Source organism: Pieris napi, chromosome 19, assembly GCF_905475465.1.
Source record: "Pieris napi chromosome 19, ilPieNapi1.2, whole genome shotgun sequence".
Lineage (NCBI taxonomy): Eukaryota > Metazoa > Arthropoda > Insecta > Lepidoptera > Pieridae > Pieris > Pieris napi.
In genome coordinates, this window is record NC_062252.1 from 8,616,110 (window position 1) to 8,635,056 (window position 18,947).

The following is an 18,947-nucleotide window of genomic DNA, read 5'->3' on the forward strand; positions in this document are numbered from 1 at the left end:
TGGAATCACCATGGATCAAAACTTCAGTGGTCCCCTCATATTAACGGATTGACGAAGAGACTTAGTTCTGCAGCTTACGCGGTTAGAAAATTCGCTCACTAACTGATTTCGATACAGCTAGACTTGTTTATTTTAGTTACTTTCATAGCTTAATGACTTATGGCTTATTATTATGGGGTCATGCTTATAGTATATAACAATAATATAGCAAAACTATAATATTGTTTAATTACAACTCAATATTAATTAATTCATTATTGGTATATATTTGATAGCAATTGTATTGTTAAACATAATTAATTTTGGTCGTGTTCAAATTTGCAATTTACGAGTTACATTTTAATACTTTGTAATCCTCCTTAATAAAATCGCTCGCTTTTTCGGCCATCATTATGATTGGTGCGTTTGTGTTGCCTCGAACGATGTTCCTCATAGCAGATCCATCTACGACTCTTAATTTCTTTACCTTGTACACTTTGAATCTTGGATCTACAACAGCATCTTTATCCCACGATGGTCCCATTTTACATGTTCCAACCGGATGATATATCGTTGTTGTGTATTGTGTGTATAGACACGCGAAATAGTCATAGGTACCCCACTGATATTGCTTGCAACCATCTATGGGAGTTTTAATGAACGCTGCTCCTGCTTTTTTAAATTCTTCTGTCTCACCTAAAGTTACAACAAACCTTGTTGCATCTACTAATGCGTCCAAGTCTTTTTTGACTGTAAATATTCCAGAATGTATCTCCGGTGCGCCAAAAATAGGATCGGTTTTGTTAAGCAAAATTACACCTCGACTTAATGGTGTTAATAATATAGGTCGTACTGCAACGGCGTTATAAAATGAAAAGGGAAATATATATGATGATATGTAGCTCGATGGATCAGTAAAGAAGTCCGGTATTCGTCTCCCATCGAAGTGTATCTGTATATTTGGAGGTGCTGTTTTTGATCCGTTTGAATTTAAAAATGCAACTAAGTTTGTAATAACAATTGATGATAGGGGACCTCGTTTCTTCTCAGGCTGTTTATAAAAGTCGTTTACATAGTTTAATAGTTCTTCGTTGCTGACTAATGTAGAAGTTTTGTTAGATAACGAAAATATCAAACCATCTGTAGTTACGTGGTCTTGAAGATTATGCCCAACCATTAAATTTGCTATAACAGGAATTTTAAGACTTTCTAATTCGTCCTTTGGACCAATACCGGAACATTTAAGTAATTTCGGCGAATTAATTGATCCAGCGCTAATAATTACCTCGCCTTTTGAATAAACCTTATAATATGATCCATTTTTAAAATATTCCACACCATATATTTCTTTAGTATTCGAATCTATTAGTACTTTTGTTGCAAACGCATTAGTAATGATATGCAAGTTAGAGCGTTCTTTTCGTACAGTTCTTATGAATGCAGCATTAGTAGATTGTCTTTTACCATCTTTGGCTGTTGCAAGATTTATATTTACACCAACTTTAGTTTCTAGTCCTAAGTCAGCGAATGGAATTCCTTTCTCCTGAAATGCTTTAACTACTAATTCTGACGGCTCATCATTGTATGCAAATCTTTCTACGTTAAGTGGACCACCTACTCCATGTAAACCGGTTGCGTATTGATCGCGAAGATTAATCGATTTTTCAAAATACGGCAACACCTGCAGATTATTAAAATTTTAAGTGTATACAGAGACAGACCCAAATTGCATTCAAATCATTAGTAAAATGTACCGGTACCTCGTGATAACTCCAACCCTCGTTCCCTTCTTTTGACCATCCATCATAGTCTGCTGGACTGCCTCTCATATACGTCATATAATTTATAGAGCTGGATCCTCCCATAGTTTTGCCCCTATGATTTAAAGTATTATTGTTACACCCCTGCTTTAGATAGTTATTATTGATATGAAACGTAATTTTGTGTTATAGTAAAATTTCAAGGTGACATCAAGCTCCGATAACATATCTTATGATTTTTTATTGTCATTGTAAAATAATGGTTTGCTAAATGCTTTTATCTTTGGCCTCTATGTTTAACTAGATGGTACTGGTAATATATAATACTACCTGGACCATAGACAAACTTGTCCCTTCTGCGCTAGACAGGTTGTATTATCGGGTTGAGTAAAGTATGCCCAGTCTACATTCGTAGTAGAAAGTGCTAAAGCAGCACTTGGTACACTTGTGATGTTTGGCTCTTCATTTCCAGCCTCCAGCAACAAAATCTGCCAAAATGTCAATTTATATTTTATTAATATCCCAAAAATTAACTAATATTTATCGTGATACACATAATAGTTTAACCATCGATCATCAGGACAAGGCAGTGGGTTCATCACACATTTTTTTTAAATTAAAGTATGTCAGCTTAGTACAGTGAATAGAATACGTATTAAGTACTACTACCTATATCTTACCTCCCAATTTTTTATTTCCGATAATCTGTTCGCAAGCACACATCCAGCTGACCCGGCGCCCACAATGATATAATCATATTGATTTCTTTTAATATTTTTACTCTCTTCGTAAGTCCGTTGTTCAAAACCATCATTTATAGTTGGATAGATGAATGGATTATCACCTCTTGAATTCGTATCATCAACAGACCTTCCAAATAATTGTGCCAACAGTGTTAGATATGTTAGACCAATAGATGTGCACTGTGTTAAATTCCCATGTGTGGACGCACATACTTCACTTATATCCGGTGGAGTCCACATTTTATATTCACAAAATATAATTTTGATAAAAATAAAATATTTTAATGCGTACTAAATAAAAGCGAGTTACTTTAAAACAACTGCCGCTGATAGTGTCATTTGCATATTAATGATATGTTATAGAAGTTTTTGCTTTTACTAAGACTATTAATTTTATTTCCTACTTTATACTTTAGTAATTGCCTCCGAATTTCTCTGCCTATTTAAAAATACTGGCTTGTCTATGTACTTTGATTAGTTAGCACTAAAACCAAAAAGTATTTTTTTGCGTTTATGTCAGCTTCATATAAAACCAACCCGAACAGTGAATAACAGAAAAAAATCAGCATGGATCTCAACTTCATTGGGAGTTTTTGTTCTGCAATGCCATGATTGTGTTCAGTTCTTCGAAAAATAAAAAAAATGGTAGTAAATTTATATTTAGACCGACCTCTTATTTAAATATTGAATTTCATAAGAGTACCTACATAGTAAGCAATATGATTTTTGATATTTATTGACAGTTCACGGTTTAGGAATATTAAAAAAATACGTTTTTAAAATATTTATATCACCCTATTATGACAATAATAGTTGGAAAATACACAAAATATTACTTAATGTGCTAGCATAGGTTACTAGTTATAAAAAATTATCTGTTTGTTTATAACGAGGAAATGTAATTATTATAATATATTTTTATCGCAAATACTTTGAAATTACGTCATCCAGAAATTTCAGCTAAATAAATATTTAAGTACAAATTGTATTGTAAGTGAAATTTGAATAATGATAAATGTATAACCCTTGTTTGCGAAATACATATAATTCCGTATTGTTCTATAATATTAAAGTAACTGAATCTCTGAAACTCCAATCCCTCTCCGAGCGGCTTGATCCTTTGGCGTTGCGTAGAGATGTGGGGTCACTCTGCATCTTCTACCGCATTTACCATGGAGAGTGTTCAGAGGAGTTGTTCGGATTAATACCTGCAGCTGAATTTCATCATCGGACGTCGAGACAGAATACGAAATTCCACCCGTATCACCTCGACGTCCGTCGTTCCACAACTGAGCGTTTTTCAAGGCAGTTTTTGCCGCGCACCACCACTATGTGGAACCAGCTGCCCACTGAAGTATTTCCGAACCAATTCGACTTAGGGTCCTTCAAGAAAAGAGCGTACCAATTCTTTAAAGGCCGGCAACGCACTCGCGAGCCCTCTGGCATTGAGAGTGTCCATGGGCGGCGGTATCACTTTACATCAGGTGAGCCTACTGCCCGTTTGCCCCCCGTTCTATAAAAAAATAAAAAAAAAAACTGAAAACGCTATTTTATTTATATTATATTTAGTTTCTAAGACTCTTATCAAATTAGTTATATCATTATTGAAATAACCTAGAAATCCCTGAGTTTTGTCAAACAATAATTTGTTCTTCCTATTCGGTGCACTCTTGACAGAGCGGTCGTGATCGCTAGGAAGTAGTTGGAATAGAAGGGGCACATGTGATGCGCTTCACGACGTTTCGCCATCGTTGCCTATTAGAGGTCATCCTGCTGCACTGATTGAGTGAGTCTCCTACGGCAGACTTGATTTGGTCAGTCCAACGCGCAATAATTTTTTACGATACTTGTATATTGTTATTAAATAAATGTAAATATTTAGTGTTTATTTTTAATGTTTTTATTTTATTTATGGGTCTGGGCTCAGAATATGATTTTGTCCCATTCGGTGTCGAGACCCTTGGTCCGTGGGGTCCTAGCGCTTTAAGGCTTTTTAAAGAAATTTCAAAAAGGTTAGTCGACATCACAGGAGACCGAAGATCTGGCAGCTACCTCGGACAAAGAATTAGTCTAGCAATTCAAAGGGGGAACGCTGCCAGTATCTTTGGAACCTTGCCTAAAGGGACTCCTTTTAATGATATATTTTAGTTTATGTTAAGTTTCGTTATTTATTTCAATGTTTGCCATGTTATTATTTTAGTGCCTAATCATATTTTGAAATTATATTTTATTAATATTTAGTTCGTGCACTTCTTACGTGCATTACTTCAGAACTGTGAAGTGGTGAAAGTCTACATAACAGTATCCTAATACTTACAATGTTACAGTCAGTCTATTGTGCTTACTTTGAATGATCTTAGAGATAAGCAGGTTCAAGAGAAACAAAAACATACCAGTAGTGTACTCTTGAATTTGTAGATTTCTGTATCTGTTTCCTGATGGTGATGATTATGATTTTCAACATAGGCTATCGTATATAATCAGCATCAAGATGATGCATACAGCACACACCATCGACTTTTGAGTCTAAGGCAAGCCGGGTTTCCCTCGATGTTTTCCTTTACCATAGAAATATATAAATAGCGTGATTTGAACACACGACCTCTATGTTGAGGGCTGCACGCTCAAGCTACTAGGCTAGGAGAAGCAGGTTTAATAAAATATGTAAATTATTATCAATTATATTATGTAATATATTATTAATTATTCATTCACTCCTGGTGAAATTAAACAAAAAACATGTACATAGAAGTCTAAATCTAAAGGCTAAAGCTATAATATACTAAAATATCTCCCGAAAAGTTTTCACGTAGTAATAAAACTTTTATTTTTCTAATAATTGTACACATTAATTCTTATATATACTAATATTTTTTTTGGCAAAGATTAATAATTAATTATATGGTCTTCTTTTATCATATCACTTGCTTTTTCGGCCATCATTATAGTAGGTGCGTTCAAATTACCTCGAACTATGGTTCTCATAGTGGAAGCGTCAACAACTCGCAATCTTCGTATTCCGTACACTTTAAATCTTGGATCAACCACGGCATCTTCTTCCCATTCTGGTCCCATTTTACATGTTCCAGCCGGATGGTAAATAGTGTCAGTATAATTAATTAATAAACACTTAAAGTAATCATCAGTTCCCCACTCATTATGATCGCATCCTTTCACAGGCGTTTTATCAAAACTCGTCCCGCTCTTTTTAAAAGCTTCTGTCTCATCTAAACTAACAACAAACCTCATAGCATCCACTAAATCATTAACATCTTCCTGGACTTGAAAGAAACCAGTATATATTAAAGGAGGTCCAAATATAGGGTCAGTTTTGTTAAGCATAACGTTACCTCTACTTCTTGGTTTTAGTAATAAAGGTCTTGCACCAACACTATCATAAAATGATAATGGAAGAATATTAGTTGCCATATAATTTGTTTGATCAGACATATATTCAGCAGCACGTCTACCATCAAATTGAAATTGTATGTTTGGAGGAGCGTCTTTAGATCCTTTCGTATTTATAAAAGCTATGCTATTTATAGTTGTCGTTGAAGCTAGGGGTCCAGACTTTTTCTCGGGTTGATTGCGATATTTTATGACCTCATTAAGAAGTTCACTATCGCTTACTGCAGTTGAATATTGATTAGAAAACTTTAATATCAAAGCATTTGTTGTAACATGGTCCTGAAGGTTATAACCAACTTTCAAATCTGCGATTATAGGAATACCTAGACTTTTCAACTCATCTCGTGGACCTACACCGGAACATTTAAGTAATTTTGGCGAATTGATTGCTCCTGAACTAACGATCACTTCTTTATTTGCAAAGACTTTATAGTTTTTTCCATCCTTAAAATATTGTATGGCGTAAGCTTCTTTATTCGCCGGATGAATTAATATTTTTGTAGCAAAAGCATTTGTGATTATGTGCAAATTTGGTCTTTTATCTCGTATTGGCTTTACAAAAGCCTGATTCGTTGATTGTCTTTTTCCATCTTTAGAAGTTGACAAGTTAATATTGACTCCAACTTTACTTTCAAGACCTAAGTCGACCATCGGCAAACCCTTATCAAGAAATCCATTGACTAATAATTTCGAAGGTGCATCAAGGTAGGAGAATCGTTCAACATTCAATTCACCCCCTATTCCATAATAATTATTATTTTCTAGTGACTCAGAATCGCGTAAGTTTATTGATTTATCAAAATACGGCAAGACCTACAAAGAAAAAATGCTTGTTGAACTTTTTGTGATTTGTTATACGACAAGCAATATTGTAATAGTATTTTTAAGAACTATATCGGATTATACAGTAACAAACAGTTGTATTGTAAATTACCTCCTCATAACTCCACCCATCGTTACCTTCGGCAGCCCACTCATCATAGTCATGACTACTACCTCTCATATACACCATGTAATTGATTGCGCTCGATCCTCCCATCGTTTTACCCCTGTAAGGAAATATAGCATAACAATAATAATAATAGACGTATTCTTCTAGTCAATTTAAATCACTGGCTTACTTGGAATGTACCCTCGTAGTAACGTGTCTGTAAACTTAGCAGATCACTTACAAGGAAACACCACAAAAAATTGGAGTTCTAGTAACACACGTCATAATAATCCTATAGTGCCTGATAGTTTTTAGAAAGAATTCTGGCCATTTCAGTCCAGAAAATTTTGTTTTCTTTAAGCGTAAAAAGCTTTGCCAGGTTTCTGTTCACAGAAAAGTATTTCTTCTGGATTTTGAAAAATATGGTATTTATATAGAGTAAGTTAAAAAAATAACACTCACAAGTTTTAAATTTTTTTAAATTCTGGTTGTCCAAATTTTTCGGTAGCGGGATTTTAAATATTACTTATTTATTGTTAACTGGTTATTTGTTAGTTAATTTATTTAGAATACGGTTTACAACTAGCAAAACACAATAACTACATTTTTTCTTCAACATTTTCTAATGAGTCAATAAAATTAGAATTTTTATTGTAAAAATGCTATAAATTTACCTAAACCAAGGGCAAACTTGTCCTTTTCCCAATAAACAGGTCCTTCCATCAGGCTGACTTTTATATTTCCAATCTATATTTGACTCTGATAATGATGGTGCCACACTAGGTATACTAGTGACTTCAGGTTCCTCTTCACCAGCTTCTAGAAGTAGTATCTGTAATATAAAAATGAATAATAATAATGTAATAGATAATCTTGAAATAGAATTCAAAACATATATAAAAAATGCTGTTTTATTAAATTAATAACCGAAGTGCATTTAATTAATATCATCTGCAGTGTCTGTAAATAAAGAGTTTAAAACATTTTAAGTGCTTTTTGATGAAACCTGTGTAGTGGTCGCAGAATAATTACCAAATTAATAGAACAATGAAAATATATATGTATATACCTATTTACTACGAGTATATTCATAACCTACATAGTAATAACAATAATTGTGTGTGGTTCTAAAATATTAAATAATTTATTAATGACATTAAATATTTTTATCCGTGACATTTGTTTCACACTTACCCTCCACTGCTTTATTTCTGATAATCTATTAGCGAGGACACATCCAGCTGAGCCGGCGCCCACTATGATATAATCATATTCGTTTCTTTTAATATGTATACTTTCTTCATAAGTCCGTTGTTCAAAACCATCATTTAAAGTTGGATAGATGAATGGATTATCACCTCTTGATTTTGTATCATCAACAGACCTTCCAAATAATTGTGCCAACAGTGTTAGATATGTTAGACCAATAGATGTACATTGTGTTAAATTACCATGCGTGGACGCACACACTTCACTTATATCCGGTGGAGTCCACATACTTTATTGAAATGTTTTTATTAAAATTATATTATTAAGCTTACTAAATAAAACTGAGTTATTTTCAAACCACTGTCGTTAATATTGTCTTATTTGCATATAAATGATATGTAAAATAAGTTTTTGTTGTTTATGTTTATTTGCTGCTTTAGTAATTGCCTCCGAATTTATCTGCAGATTTAAAAATACAAAATACAAGAGCAGCACCAACGTGATAATCTGTACCTACGAGTAAATAGCGATAGCGATCTACACTTCAATGTTGAGTTTTTTTTCTGCGCAATGAAATGATTGCGTATAGTAATTAGTTCTACGAAAAGAAATAATAAAATTTGTAGTATATGTGTATTTAGAACGCTGTCTCATTTAAATATTGAATTTTATAAGAGTACATAGTAATTAATATGTTTTTTTTTGTTTATGACAGTACACGCCTTTGGAATATTAACAGAAATATGTATATAGTAAGTATGATATGTTCCCATTTATTTTTATCACCCTATTATAATTATACGAGGAAAGTAGACAAAATTATGTGTATAGGTCAGTAGTTATAAAATATTAGGTCTTACATATGAAATTGACGTTTTGTCATACTGCCCGCTTTAACCTCAACTATCTTCTCTTTGGTAAGGAATTCCAAATTCAATTCATTTCATTTTCCCGTTTTAATTTTTTTTCTTTGCGTCACTCTATTTATAAAATCGAAAATTCGTTCCACCGTTGCACCGGTGCTGCAGAAACGGTTCGAAGGATTAATTATGTGTATGGTGGCGGTGTCGCAAAAGTAATCGCAATGAGTTTTTGGTACCAAAGTTTTCATTCTGGAAATGTTGACTTGCAGAACAAGCGACGAGGACGACCGGAGACCAAAGTGATAACGAAGAATTGAAGGCTATTATGGAAGCGGATCCATAAACTACGTCTGAGTTAGCTACAGGCTGCGGTGTTAGCGATCAAACTGTATGAACTTGAAGCAAATTGGGAAGGTGACAAAGCTTAAAAAGTGGGTACCTCACGAATTGATTGTAGCAAATCGACGAACGCGGTGTTACTTTGAATGTAGGGATTTTAAATCGAATCACTACGAGCCTTGCGATTCTGTAACTCACTCCACAAACTCTCACAGCGGATTTTTGCTCACAAATCGTTCGTGAAGGTGTCATGTTACAATTTTCATTCCTATATTTTTATAAATATTGATATAACTGATGATTTACTAGTAACTTTTATAATGATATAAAACCAGACGTTAAATAATTATAAGCCATGTTTATTTAATGAAAATGTTCTATTTTGTAAAATGATTTAAATCATTAAGTAAAAAATACAATTTTCACACAAGAAATAAATAAAACATGTTTATCTTTTAATTATACCAAGCGATACATTCTACCAAATAATATAGATACGCTACCACTGGTTCATTATAAACTAGTTAATAATTCCAACTAAAAAACAAAGAAGTAAACTAGGTTATTAATAATATGTTAATGAAATTTAGTTGTAAATAACTACTCATTATTATTTATTGATAATGTGTTTTGTAATTGTAAGATAATGTTTTCTTATTATTTTTGAAGTTCGTTTTACTTCCTTAGGCGCGTTATGAAAAATTAATGAGAGTGAAATTTTACGATGCGCGCGCACCGTGACACAAAATTAACAGAATGTAGTTGCCCAGGGAAGATGCTACGGCATTGGGCATAATTTAAAAACAACAATGAATAATAATAGAATTTATGTTACACTTCATGTAAGAGAATAATAATAAAAATAAATATTTATTTATTTAATTTTTAAAATGTAAACTGAACTTTATTGACAATAATGACTCCTTTTCCAGTCTTTGATTATTTAATTGTAATTAATTATTTGCATGCAATCAAAAACTATTTTTAATAATGCCAAAGAAGTATAACTTCTTACGCGCGTACATAAGTACACGCACCCTTTTTTTTATTTAGATATTACGTTCTACTCGGGCACCGGTATATATTTTCTTAACGAAGGTAATGGATATCGAGGGAACAATAGTCAGATGGATATTGTTTACTAGCCTTTGATTTAACCCCCGACTTATCAGCTAACTCTAATATTCATTGGAATGTCATTCGTCATGATAGTGTGAGAATGGAAGTAAGATTCGAGACCGCATTGACTGAAACAATTAACTGTGTAGTTTATGCAGAGTTTTCAAATATTATAGAAATAGATAAGAACAGAAATGTATGTGAGGATTATAGTAGTTAAATGACTTTTATGTACTTATAATTAATTGAGAATAATAAACAGAATGAAATATAATAAATGACAAATGTTTTCTTCTTTATACTTTCCCTACTTTTCTAAATAAATGCATATAAGATATTACATTTATTGGGATGACAATACAACGTGATGTTAGTTGAGGTGGATGATTGATAGGATGATAGGAATTGTATATAGTGCAATATATAAGAGTAGAAGGTCAAACGGGTTGTAGTATGTGGAACCAGCTGCCCACTGAAGTATTTCCGAACCAATTCGACTTAGGGTCCTTCAAGAAAAGAGCGTACCTATTCTTAAAAGGCCGGCAACGCACTCGCGAGCCCTCTGACATGGAGAGTGTCCATGGGCGGCGGTATCACTTAACATCAGGTGAGCCTCCTGCCCGTTTGCCCCCCGTTCTATAAAAAAAAAAAGGGTGCGTGTACTTATGTACGCGCGTAAGAAGTTATACTTCTTTGGCATTATTAAAAATAGTTTTTGATTGCATGCAAATAATTAATTACAATTAAATAATCAAAGACTGGAAAAGGAGTCATTAAAGTCAATAAAGTTCAGTTTACATTTGAAAAATTAATTAAATAAATATTTATTATTATTCTCTTACATTAAACAAATAAAACACTATTTATCTTTAAAACTTTTTTATTTCATTATACTATTTATTTTTAAGTGACTGTCTTCATCAGAATTTCGGTTTGTAATTTTAAATTAATCATTACTTGGTTGTGCATCTACGAGGCTTCTCCAAAACTAAAACTACTACTTGCTTTCTGCAACAAATAAGAGAATATTAATTTAAGCTCTGTCCATGCAAAACTTAAATTTTTTTATAATTCATATTATAAATTTTTTAACACATTTATATTAATATAATTATATAAATGTGTTAATAATATAATTTGTAGCACATGCTACAGACCTGGATAGCAACTTTCTTTTATTCTATTTAGAGATAGAGATAATTTAAATATAATACCGGTGTCTTCCGTGTAGGTTTCTTTGGAGTTGTTTGGGGATTCTTGTTGTTCAGTTCGACATGATTTTCTTTAACCTTTCTTTAATCCTACAAAATAATGAAATTGTTAAGTTATGTTGTCACTGTTGTGCACACCTTTGTTTGGCTTTTTTAGTATTCAAGTTATGTCAAAACTGATTTATTACCTTGTCATTGTTGGCTTTTGGGATATCAATTGTTTCCAAAATGATTTTATTTGTAATATCCTGAAATATATAAATAACATCTATTAATTTAAGTATCATGGTGAGTGGTTCGCACTCAGGTATTAAGGTGTATTATACCCACTGTCCATTATAAGTGGGAATGGGCTCACTTCTGGCTGGACAGAGTTTCGGTACTACAAGTGCAACATGGATGTTTTGAGGTATTACAATATCTCTAACTACCTGTAGGGGAATAAAGTACTGTTGTGAGCATATGCCTATGCTTGAAAGGTTGAACCTTGAACATTACCATACATCATATTTATAATTAACATTCCTACCTCGACACCATCACAATCAAATTCATTGAAATCTACTTCAAACCGTTGCGGTATCATCTCTGCCATATCCATTGTGTCTCGAGAAGGTGATGGTGGCTTTGTTCCACCTCCAGTTTTAGATGTTTCACGGCGATAAGATGACAACTCTTTTTTTGTATTCAATTTAGTGCACTTCCACTGATTCATCAATTGTTTTTTGTCTCTTGTCCTTATATTTGCTAGATTAAATCTGAAAAATTACATGTTTTGATTAAATAATGTGGTCATTTTTTTGAGATGCAGGTACTTATTAAAATGTTTACTTCTCTGTTATATCGCTCCAAGCCTTCATTTTCTCCTTATTAGTATTCGTGCTTAAATCTTTGTTCTCAATTATTGATATATAGAATATTTCTAAACGTTGCTGTAACAAACGCAATAAACATAAGCAATGAATAATGGTTCATGTTTCAGTTTTAATCAACAATAATACTCGATAATACCTACGGATAGTTAACCTCAATTGTATTGAAGCACTCAGGAAGGTTGGCACAGTTTTTTCACAAATATTTTATCATATTAATTAGTTTTGATTTAGATATTAAATTTAAATCACTTCTGATTATAATTCAGACGCACATATAAAATTCGCACTTGTATAATGAAAATAACTAGATACATAGATAATCTTTTATTTTAAACAATAATTCAAACTCCTATATTTGTTTAAAAGGTAAATGTCAATGTCAGATGTCAATTGTCATGGATATTCAAAATTCTTGTTAAGCTGCTAAGCTAAGAAATAGAATATGCGTGAAGTTAGCTTATATTCTATTTCTTTTGTAGATTGCGCACGCTATAATCACACTCCGAATTTTGTGTCATAGGTGCGCGCGCATCGTAAAATTTCACTCTCATCAAATTTTCATAACGCGCCTAAAGAAGTATAACTTCAAAAAAAAAAAAGTAAAAATGAATACTTTAAACCTGCAAATGAGTCTCCATAGAATACATCCCAGCATCCAGTATAGCGTGTACCCTTCGAATCGCCTACCAATGCACATACACTTACCCGCATTTATTTTATTTTTTAGCGCCAACAACGTCGTAAAATATTCTCAAATAATTCGTTAATGACTTTAATTATTTTTATCTGTGAAATTTGTTTCACACTTACCCTCCACTGTTTTATTTCTGATAATCTATTAGCGAGGACACATCCAGCTGAACCAGCACCAACGATTATAAAATCGTAATGTTGATTTGTTTCGCCCCAAACATGCTTCCTACTAAAGTTATTGGGATTGATTACGTATTCATAATTTATTTGTTCATCTACGGGCTTTCTGAATAATTGCTGAAGTAACGACAAATATAGGAGTCCTATTGAACATGCTGTCAAGTTCGCTTGTGTGGACGCACAGACTGGTCCTATATCTGACGGCACCCACGTCATTTCCTGTAATGGTGAAAATTCAATTTTTAAAAATAAATTAAATTCGTAAGTAATTTAGAAGGAGAGATACAAAAGGACCATTCATGTAGGTACTGAGGTGAAACCCCCTTAAAACAATTGTTTTGAATTTGTGTACTTTTTAAAAAGTGCGTATTCCGAGCCCAGTTATTTTTATTGAACTAAAAAATGTTTCCTAGAAATAATATACATGGCAAAACAATTGTTTGCCGGGTCAGCTAGTATTTTATAAATTACCTCACTGAAAAGCAATATTTGCCTAAATTGTTTACGTCAATCACAAACTCTACTGACTTAATATCTTTAGGGGGCTAATAGGCAGTGAACACATTTTACGTTGACACCCGAATTAAATTATGTGCGCACTGTGTAAGGTGACACACGTTTTGATTTTGGAGGGATAAATAACAATGATACACAGGATTAAAAAATGCTAAAATTATTATGTTCTACCTTATTAATAATGTAAAACTAAGTATATCCTGACTGAAGGATAAAGTTAAATACTTTTAGGTTTTATAAATAAGGTACTAAAATACTAAAATCAAATGACGTTGTATATTCAGTAGATACTGTTTTATGTTACATCTGATACAGCCTTTGCCGGAAGGGTCACAAATGCTGTGCCGGTCTTTTAAGATTTGGTACGGTCTCTTTTTGAAGGACTCTAAGTTGAATTGGTTCGGAAATACTTTAGTGGGCAGGTGTTTTCACATAGTGATAGTGCGCGGCCAGCTGCCTTAAAAACGCTCAGTTGTGGAACGACGCACGTCGAAGTGATACGAGTACGTGTGGTATAAATGAATTTTAGTAAAAATTTCGTATTGTTAATATTATTTTCGACTTTCCACCACATTTAGGTATAAAAAGTCACTAGGTGGTCACGAAACGTTTTACTATTCTTGGGTACAGAAAACGTTACGGCGCGTTACATGGAGCCCTTCCCCATAACGTCAATAATCTCCAAAAATTGCGTGACGTAATACTTGAACGCCTATCCTAACTAGAAATATCAATATTACTTTTTATCAAAACTAAATCACCAAATAGACCTTTTTCCTTCTGAAATGATAGCCACATTACTATATGTTTTTACTTCGTAACCCGATTGAAAAGCGACTAATTGGAAACACCGCACCTTGCGCAATCAACTCACTGTAACCATAAAGTGAACAAAAACATTGTCAACCTATCGGGATTCATTAATTAAACGTCAGTGTTTTTGAGGCAAAGTATTTTCCTAACACATAGTTAATTATTACCAATATAGTTCTTAGGCCGTATCACACAGTATCTGTGTGATAGACTTATAAAGCACCATGCGTGTGCACGAAATGATAACGTTTCTATGTGCGCAAGGTAGTATGTAGAATGTAGATGCTCCCTTTTCGACGGGGGGACATCGAATTGCTGCCTCCACAATGCTCTATGCTCCGCTAGTCTACGGTTTTAGGGATGTTAAGTCAGACCCATAATTGTCAGATAGTCAGACCTACGGGAAGGTGATCGTCCCCTTCTCCTACCATCACAGTCTATCCCGTCGATTCTCTCCAGGAAATATAGCCAAAGTAGAAGCGGTACCCATTTGTAAATGATATCAAAATTTTTATTTTTCGAAATAGGTACGTCATATACGAGAAAAAACTTGGCAAATTGTTTTAAAATAGATCTACTGAGATCAGATGCAGATAGAAATTTCCATTTACAGCTTAACCACTTGGCCGTGACCGTGACCATGCAGCCCTCCCCAAAGCAGAGGCAGAGTCCAACTAACGGGACTCGAATCATATATCTTCATCATTGCAGTCCCCGAATAAACGCAACGCCATAAGGCCCTCATTCAATGAACTGCTGCAACATACTTGAGCAACATATTTTTTCCAAAAATAAAAATTCAGTGAATAAATAATAAATAAATAAGAAATAAATATTCGGTGAATAAATAATAAATAAATAAATATTCAGTGTTCAGAAACCGGGGCAGGCCACTGGTCAAATATAACTGTCAAACTTTTACATCGTGCAGAAAATTCTAATACAAGTCTATACCTATTTATAGACTTTTAAAGGCTCACTGAAGGCTCGAACTTTGATTAAAATAAAAAAAACGTGTGGCACTCGGGAACTGCCGCGGTAAAGCTGCATAGCATTTTTTATCAACTTATGCAGTTATAATTATTTATTTATTTTTTATTTATGCAGTATTTGTTTTTCTTTGATATTAATTCAAGTTTTTTCTTTGATATTATTTCAATCTACCACTCTACCAGACTCAGACTAAAACGCCTATATAGTCTGTCTCACTCTAACGCGTACTGGCTGCACCGGCCGCGCTCACGCTACGTCACCGAACTCGTCAGAGAGATGGGAATGCGCAGGATGCGTTCTGTCCCACTCTAACGCGTATTTGCCGCACCTATATAACGTCATCGTGTGTTACGCTCAAAGCCCGCGATAAAATGTATGCAATAGCCTTAAAACCGATAAATAACTTACAAATCGGTATGGAATCTGATGAATAGGAAACTTACTAACGAAATGTGGAAACGAATGAAGGTTTTAGTATGCAGAAAAGAACATTGAAAGTTTTTACAGAGTTTAATTAATGATACAAAGCCTGGAAGAAAATGCTTGAAATTGATAAGGCTGCCCGTTGTCCTCGTAATTATTTATGTTGTCATTTAACTACGCAACCCAACGACGTGTTTGAGAAATAAATAATAAGTTAAAAATATTTTTTATGCGCTGAATTTGTTTAAAAAACTATCATTTTTATCGTTAAATATCTGTTTTTATTTATTCCATTAAATTCGGTAAATAATCGTCGAAATTAAAAATGTGCTCTAAATAAAATAAAGTGTTGAAATCGGCCTAGTTATAAACATAAAATAAAATAGACCATACTAATTAAGGCGCCATTTTGGATTTTTACGGTTGTGCGATAAAATTTCTGATCGAAATGAATTCAAGGTTAAATTCTAACATACTACTGGTCTAAGTCAATTTTAAAGACCTCGATTAAAAAACATACATTAATGATTTAAATTAGCTGGTATCATTAATATTACTTACTTGAAGTTAATACTAAATGTAGTGTATTGATTAGTAGTGAATAGTGATTCATAGTCCAACAACGTAGGGGATTTGACACTTTGCGCTAAGACTCCAATCGTGTTTCTTAATGTTTTCCAAAGCTGTCTATGCCTTCAAATGATACTGGTTTTCCAGGAATTCAACCAAAGCACTTCGGTAAAAATAGAGCAGTGTTGGCCTAGTGGCTTCAGCGTGCGACTCTCATACCGGAGGTCATAGGTTCGATCCCCGGCTGTGCACCAATGGACTTTCTCTCTATGTCCGCATTTAACATTTGCTCGAACGGTGAAGGAAATCATCGTGAGGAAACCGACATGTCTTAGAGCCAAAAAGTCGACGGTGTGTCAGGCACTGGAGGCTGATCACCTACTTGCCTCTATTAGATTTAAAAATTATCATGAAACAGATTCAGAAATCTGAGGCCAAGTCCTAAAGAGGTTATAGTGCCACTGATTTATTTTTTTCACTTCGGTAAAACCATCTACCGTTATTTCGGAGTATTTTCAATTAATTAATTATATTTTAACATATTGTAGCTGTATATTTACAATGTGTAAATGAGAGGTTTTCAGAATCTAATTATTTTTAAGGGCGCTTCAGAATAACCAATTTAAAAATAACATTTTTATATTTAAATTGGATTTATAAATTGAATTATCAATGTTTTTTTTTAATTTATAACAAATCCGTTAATCAAACTTGGTATATTTCGAAGTGAGCGGATCAAATTAAAAAAAAAACTTTGTAAAGAACTATCACCTGATAAGTACCTACTTTATCCGCATTATGCCGTCAAAAGGCAAAAATGGCCGGCTACGCACTTGCGATCCTTCGGGCAAGGTGAATGCCCATGGGCAGAAAAAAGCAAATATCTATTTTTAAATTTGTAACTATTAATATTTTATAAAACTTAAGCTTAATTACTAAAGAGTCTTGTCTAGGTTTCAGCGTGCTTCACTCATTCTTGTGGTCGTAAGTTCGAACCCCGGTTGTGCACCAATGGACTGCATGTGTGCATTCAATACTCGCTCGTACGGTGAAGTAATATACATATTAGAATAAACAAATGCTCCCAAAATTACAGAAAATTGAGAAGGCCAAGGGTTGTAGCGACGCTGTTTTTTATTAATATGTTAAATCTATAATTTGTACCAAGTGTCTTAATAAAATAAAAATATTTTATTGAATTTAATTGGTTGAATTTAAGTCTATACAACTGTTGCATGATTACGTCCTCATCTAAACCCTGAGATCGTACATTTGAGTCCCTGCTATAACAGAATTCGTTTTCGGTTAAAAAATACGTAACAACCGATAAATTATCAACGAATTCCGTTGAACTTTTAAGATTTTAATACAATATAAAAGCATTTAAACGTACCAAGACAAAATCCAGTTATTGCTTGTTTAGCAAGTAATACGACTAATTTGTTGCACAGTTAATTTAAATCTGTTTCTATTGTTGCTGTACGTGATTTTTATAGAACTCTGTTATTTAAGGATAATTATAATAAATGATATCACAAAACTATAATACTAAAACATTGTATAGAATTTCGTAGTTTATTTAGTAGGTATAAAGTTGCATGCCACAATAGGTTAATAAATCTAATACTATTTAATTGATTACCATAAATAATCGTAATTAAAGGACGGGAATGATTATAACATATTGGCCACAGATTACAACAATTCCTGAATTGAAATTCCGAAATTAATTTCGAATTTAAATTTTGAAATTGCGTATTTCTCACTCCTGTTTATTTGTACAATGTTGCTGAATATTCATAATTGGATATATTCCCAATACAAACTATTAAATACAAACATTTAAATCAATAAGTTTGAATGAAATTTCATTTCTTTCCCATTCCACGAAAAACAAATATTAGATAGAGATCCAAACTTCAAACTAGTGGGAAAGTCTACTTAAGCTAATCCGTTAACATAAGAGCGTACCAACTCCTAAAAGGCCGGCAACGCACCGAGCCTTCTGTCAGTCCTATTGTGCCACGCATTAACATGGTTTCACTTAACAACAGTTGATTCTTCGGAACTTTGTTCTTCAGATTTAATAAATAATAGTTAAAAAAAACTAATAAACACGCTTTTAAAGCACATCAAACTAAAAAGTGAAAAATAATTCCTAATTTAGGCTGAAAATGGTAATGAACAAAAAATACTGGTATTATTGTGAAAAAGCGTGGGTTGCTCTATCTATAGATGTGTGTGTGTTATGATTAGTTTGATGTGCTTTAAAAGCGTGTTTTTTAGTTTTTTTTAACTATTATTTATTATTTATTTTTTAGT

The 18,947-nt window shown here is 33.2% G+C and overlaps 2 protein-coding genes across 5 annotated transcripts; both read right to left on the bottom strand.

The window, feature by feature from the left end:
- Positions 1–242: 242 nt before the first annotated feature.
- Positions 243–2,843, bottom strand: LOC125059299 (glucose dehydrogenase [FAD, quinone]-like). The gene is made up of 4 exons (XM_047663670.1): positions 2,420–2,843; positions 2,070–2,227; positions 1,740–1,854; positions 243–1,660 (listed from the first exon to the last, which is right to left on the bottom strand). The coding sequence occupies exons 1-4, from the start codon at positions 2,720–2,722 to the stop codon at positions 326–328; spliced, it is 1,911 nt and encodes a 636-aa protein (XP_047519626.1). The 5' UTR covers positions 2,723–2,843; the 3' UTR covers positions 243–325.
- A 2,321-nt stretch (positions 2,844–5,164) lies between these two features.
- Positions 5,165–18,074, bottom strand: LOC125059429 (glucose dehydrogenase [FAD, quinone]-like). 4 transcript variants are annotated; one of them, XM_047663852.1, is made up of 5 exons: positions 18,019–18,074; positions 13,248–13,529; positions 7,496–7,653; positions 6,825–6,939; positions 5,165–6,703 (listed from the first exon to the last, which is right to left on the bottom strand). In XM_047663852.1, exons 2-5 carry the CDS (start codon positions 13,524–13,526, stop codon positions 5,369–5,371), a joined length of 1,887 nt encoding a protein of 628 aa, XP_047519808.1. In that variant the 5' UTR covers positions 13,527–13,529; positions 18,019–18,074; the 3' UTR covers positions 5,165–5,368. The 4 variants fall into 4 exon arrangements, with proteins under 4 accessions (XP_047519808.1, XP_047519807.1, XP_047519806.1 ...); XM_047663851.1 differs by lacking the exon at positions 13,248–13,529 and adding an exon at positions 8,016–8,489 and having other exon boundaries at positions 5,179–6,703; XM_047663850.1 differs by lacking the exons at positions 13,248–13,529; positions 18,019–18,074 and adding exons at positions 8,016–8,489; positions 13,058–13,227 and having other exon boundaries at positions 5,179–6,703.
- Between the last annotated feature and the right edge of the window lie 873 nt (positions 18,075–18,947).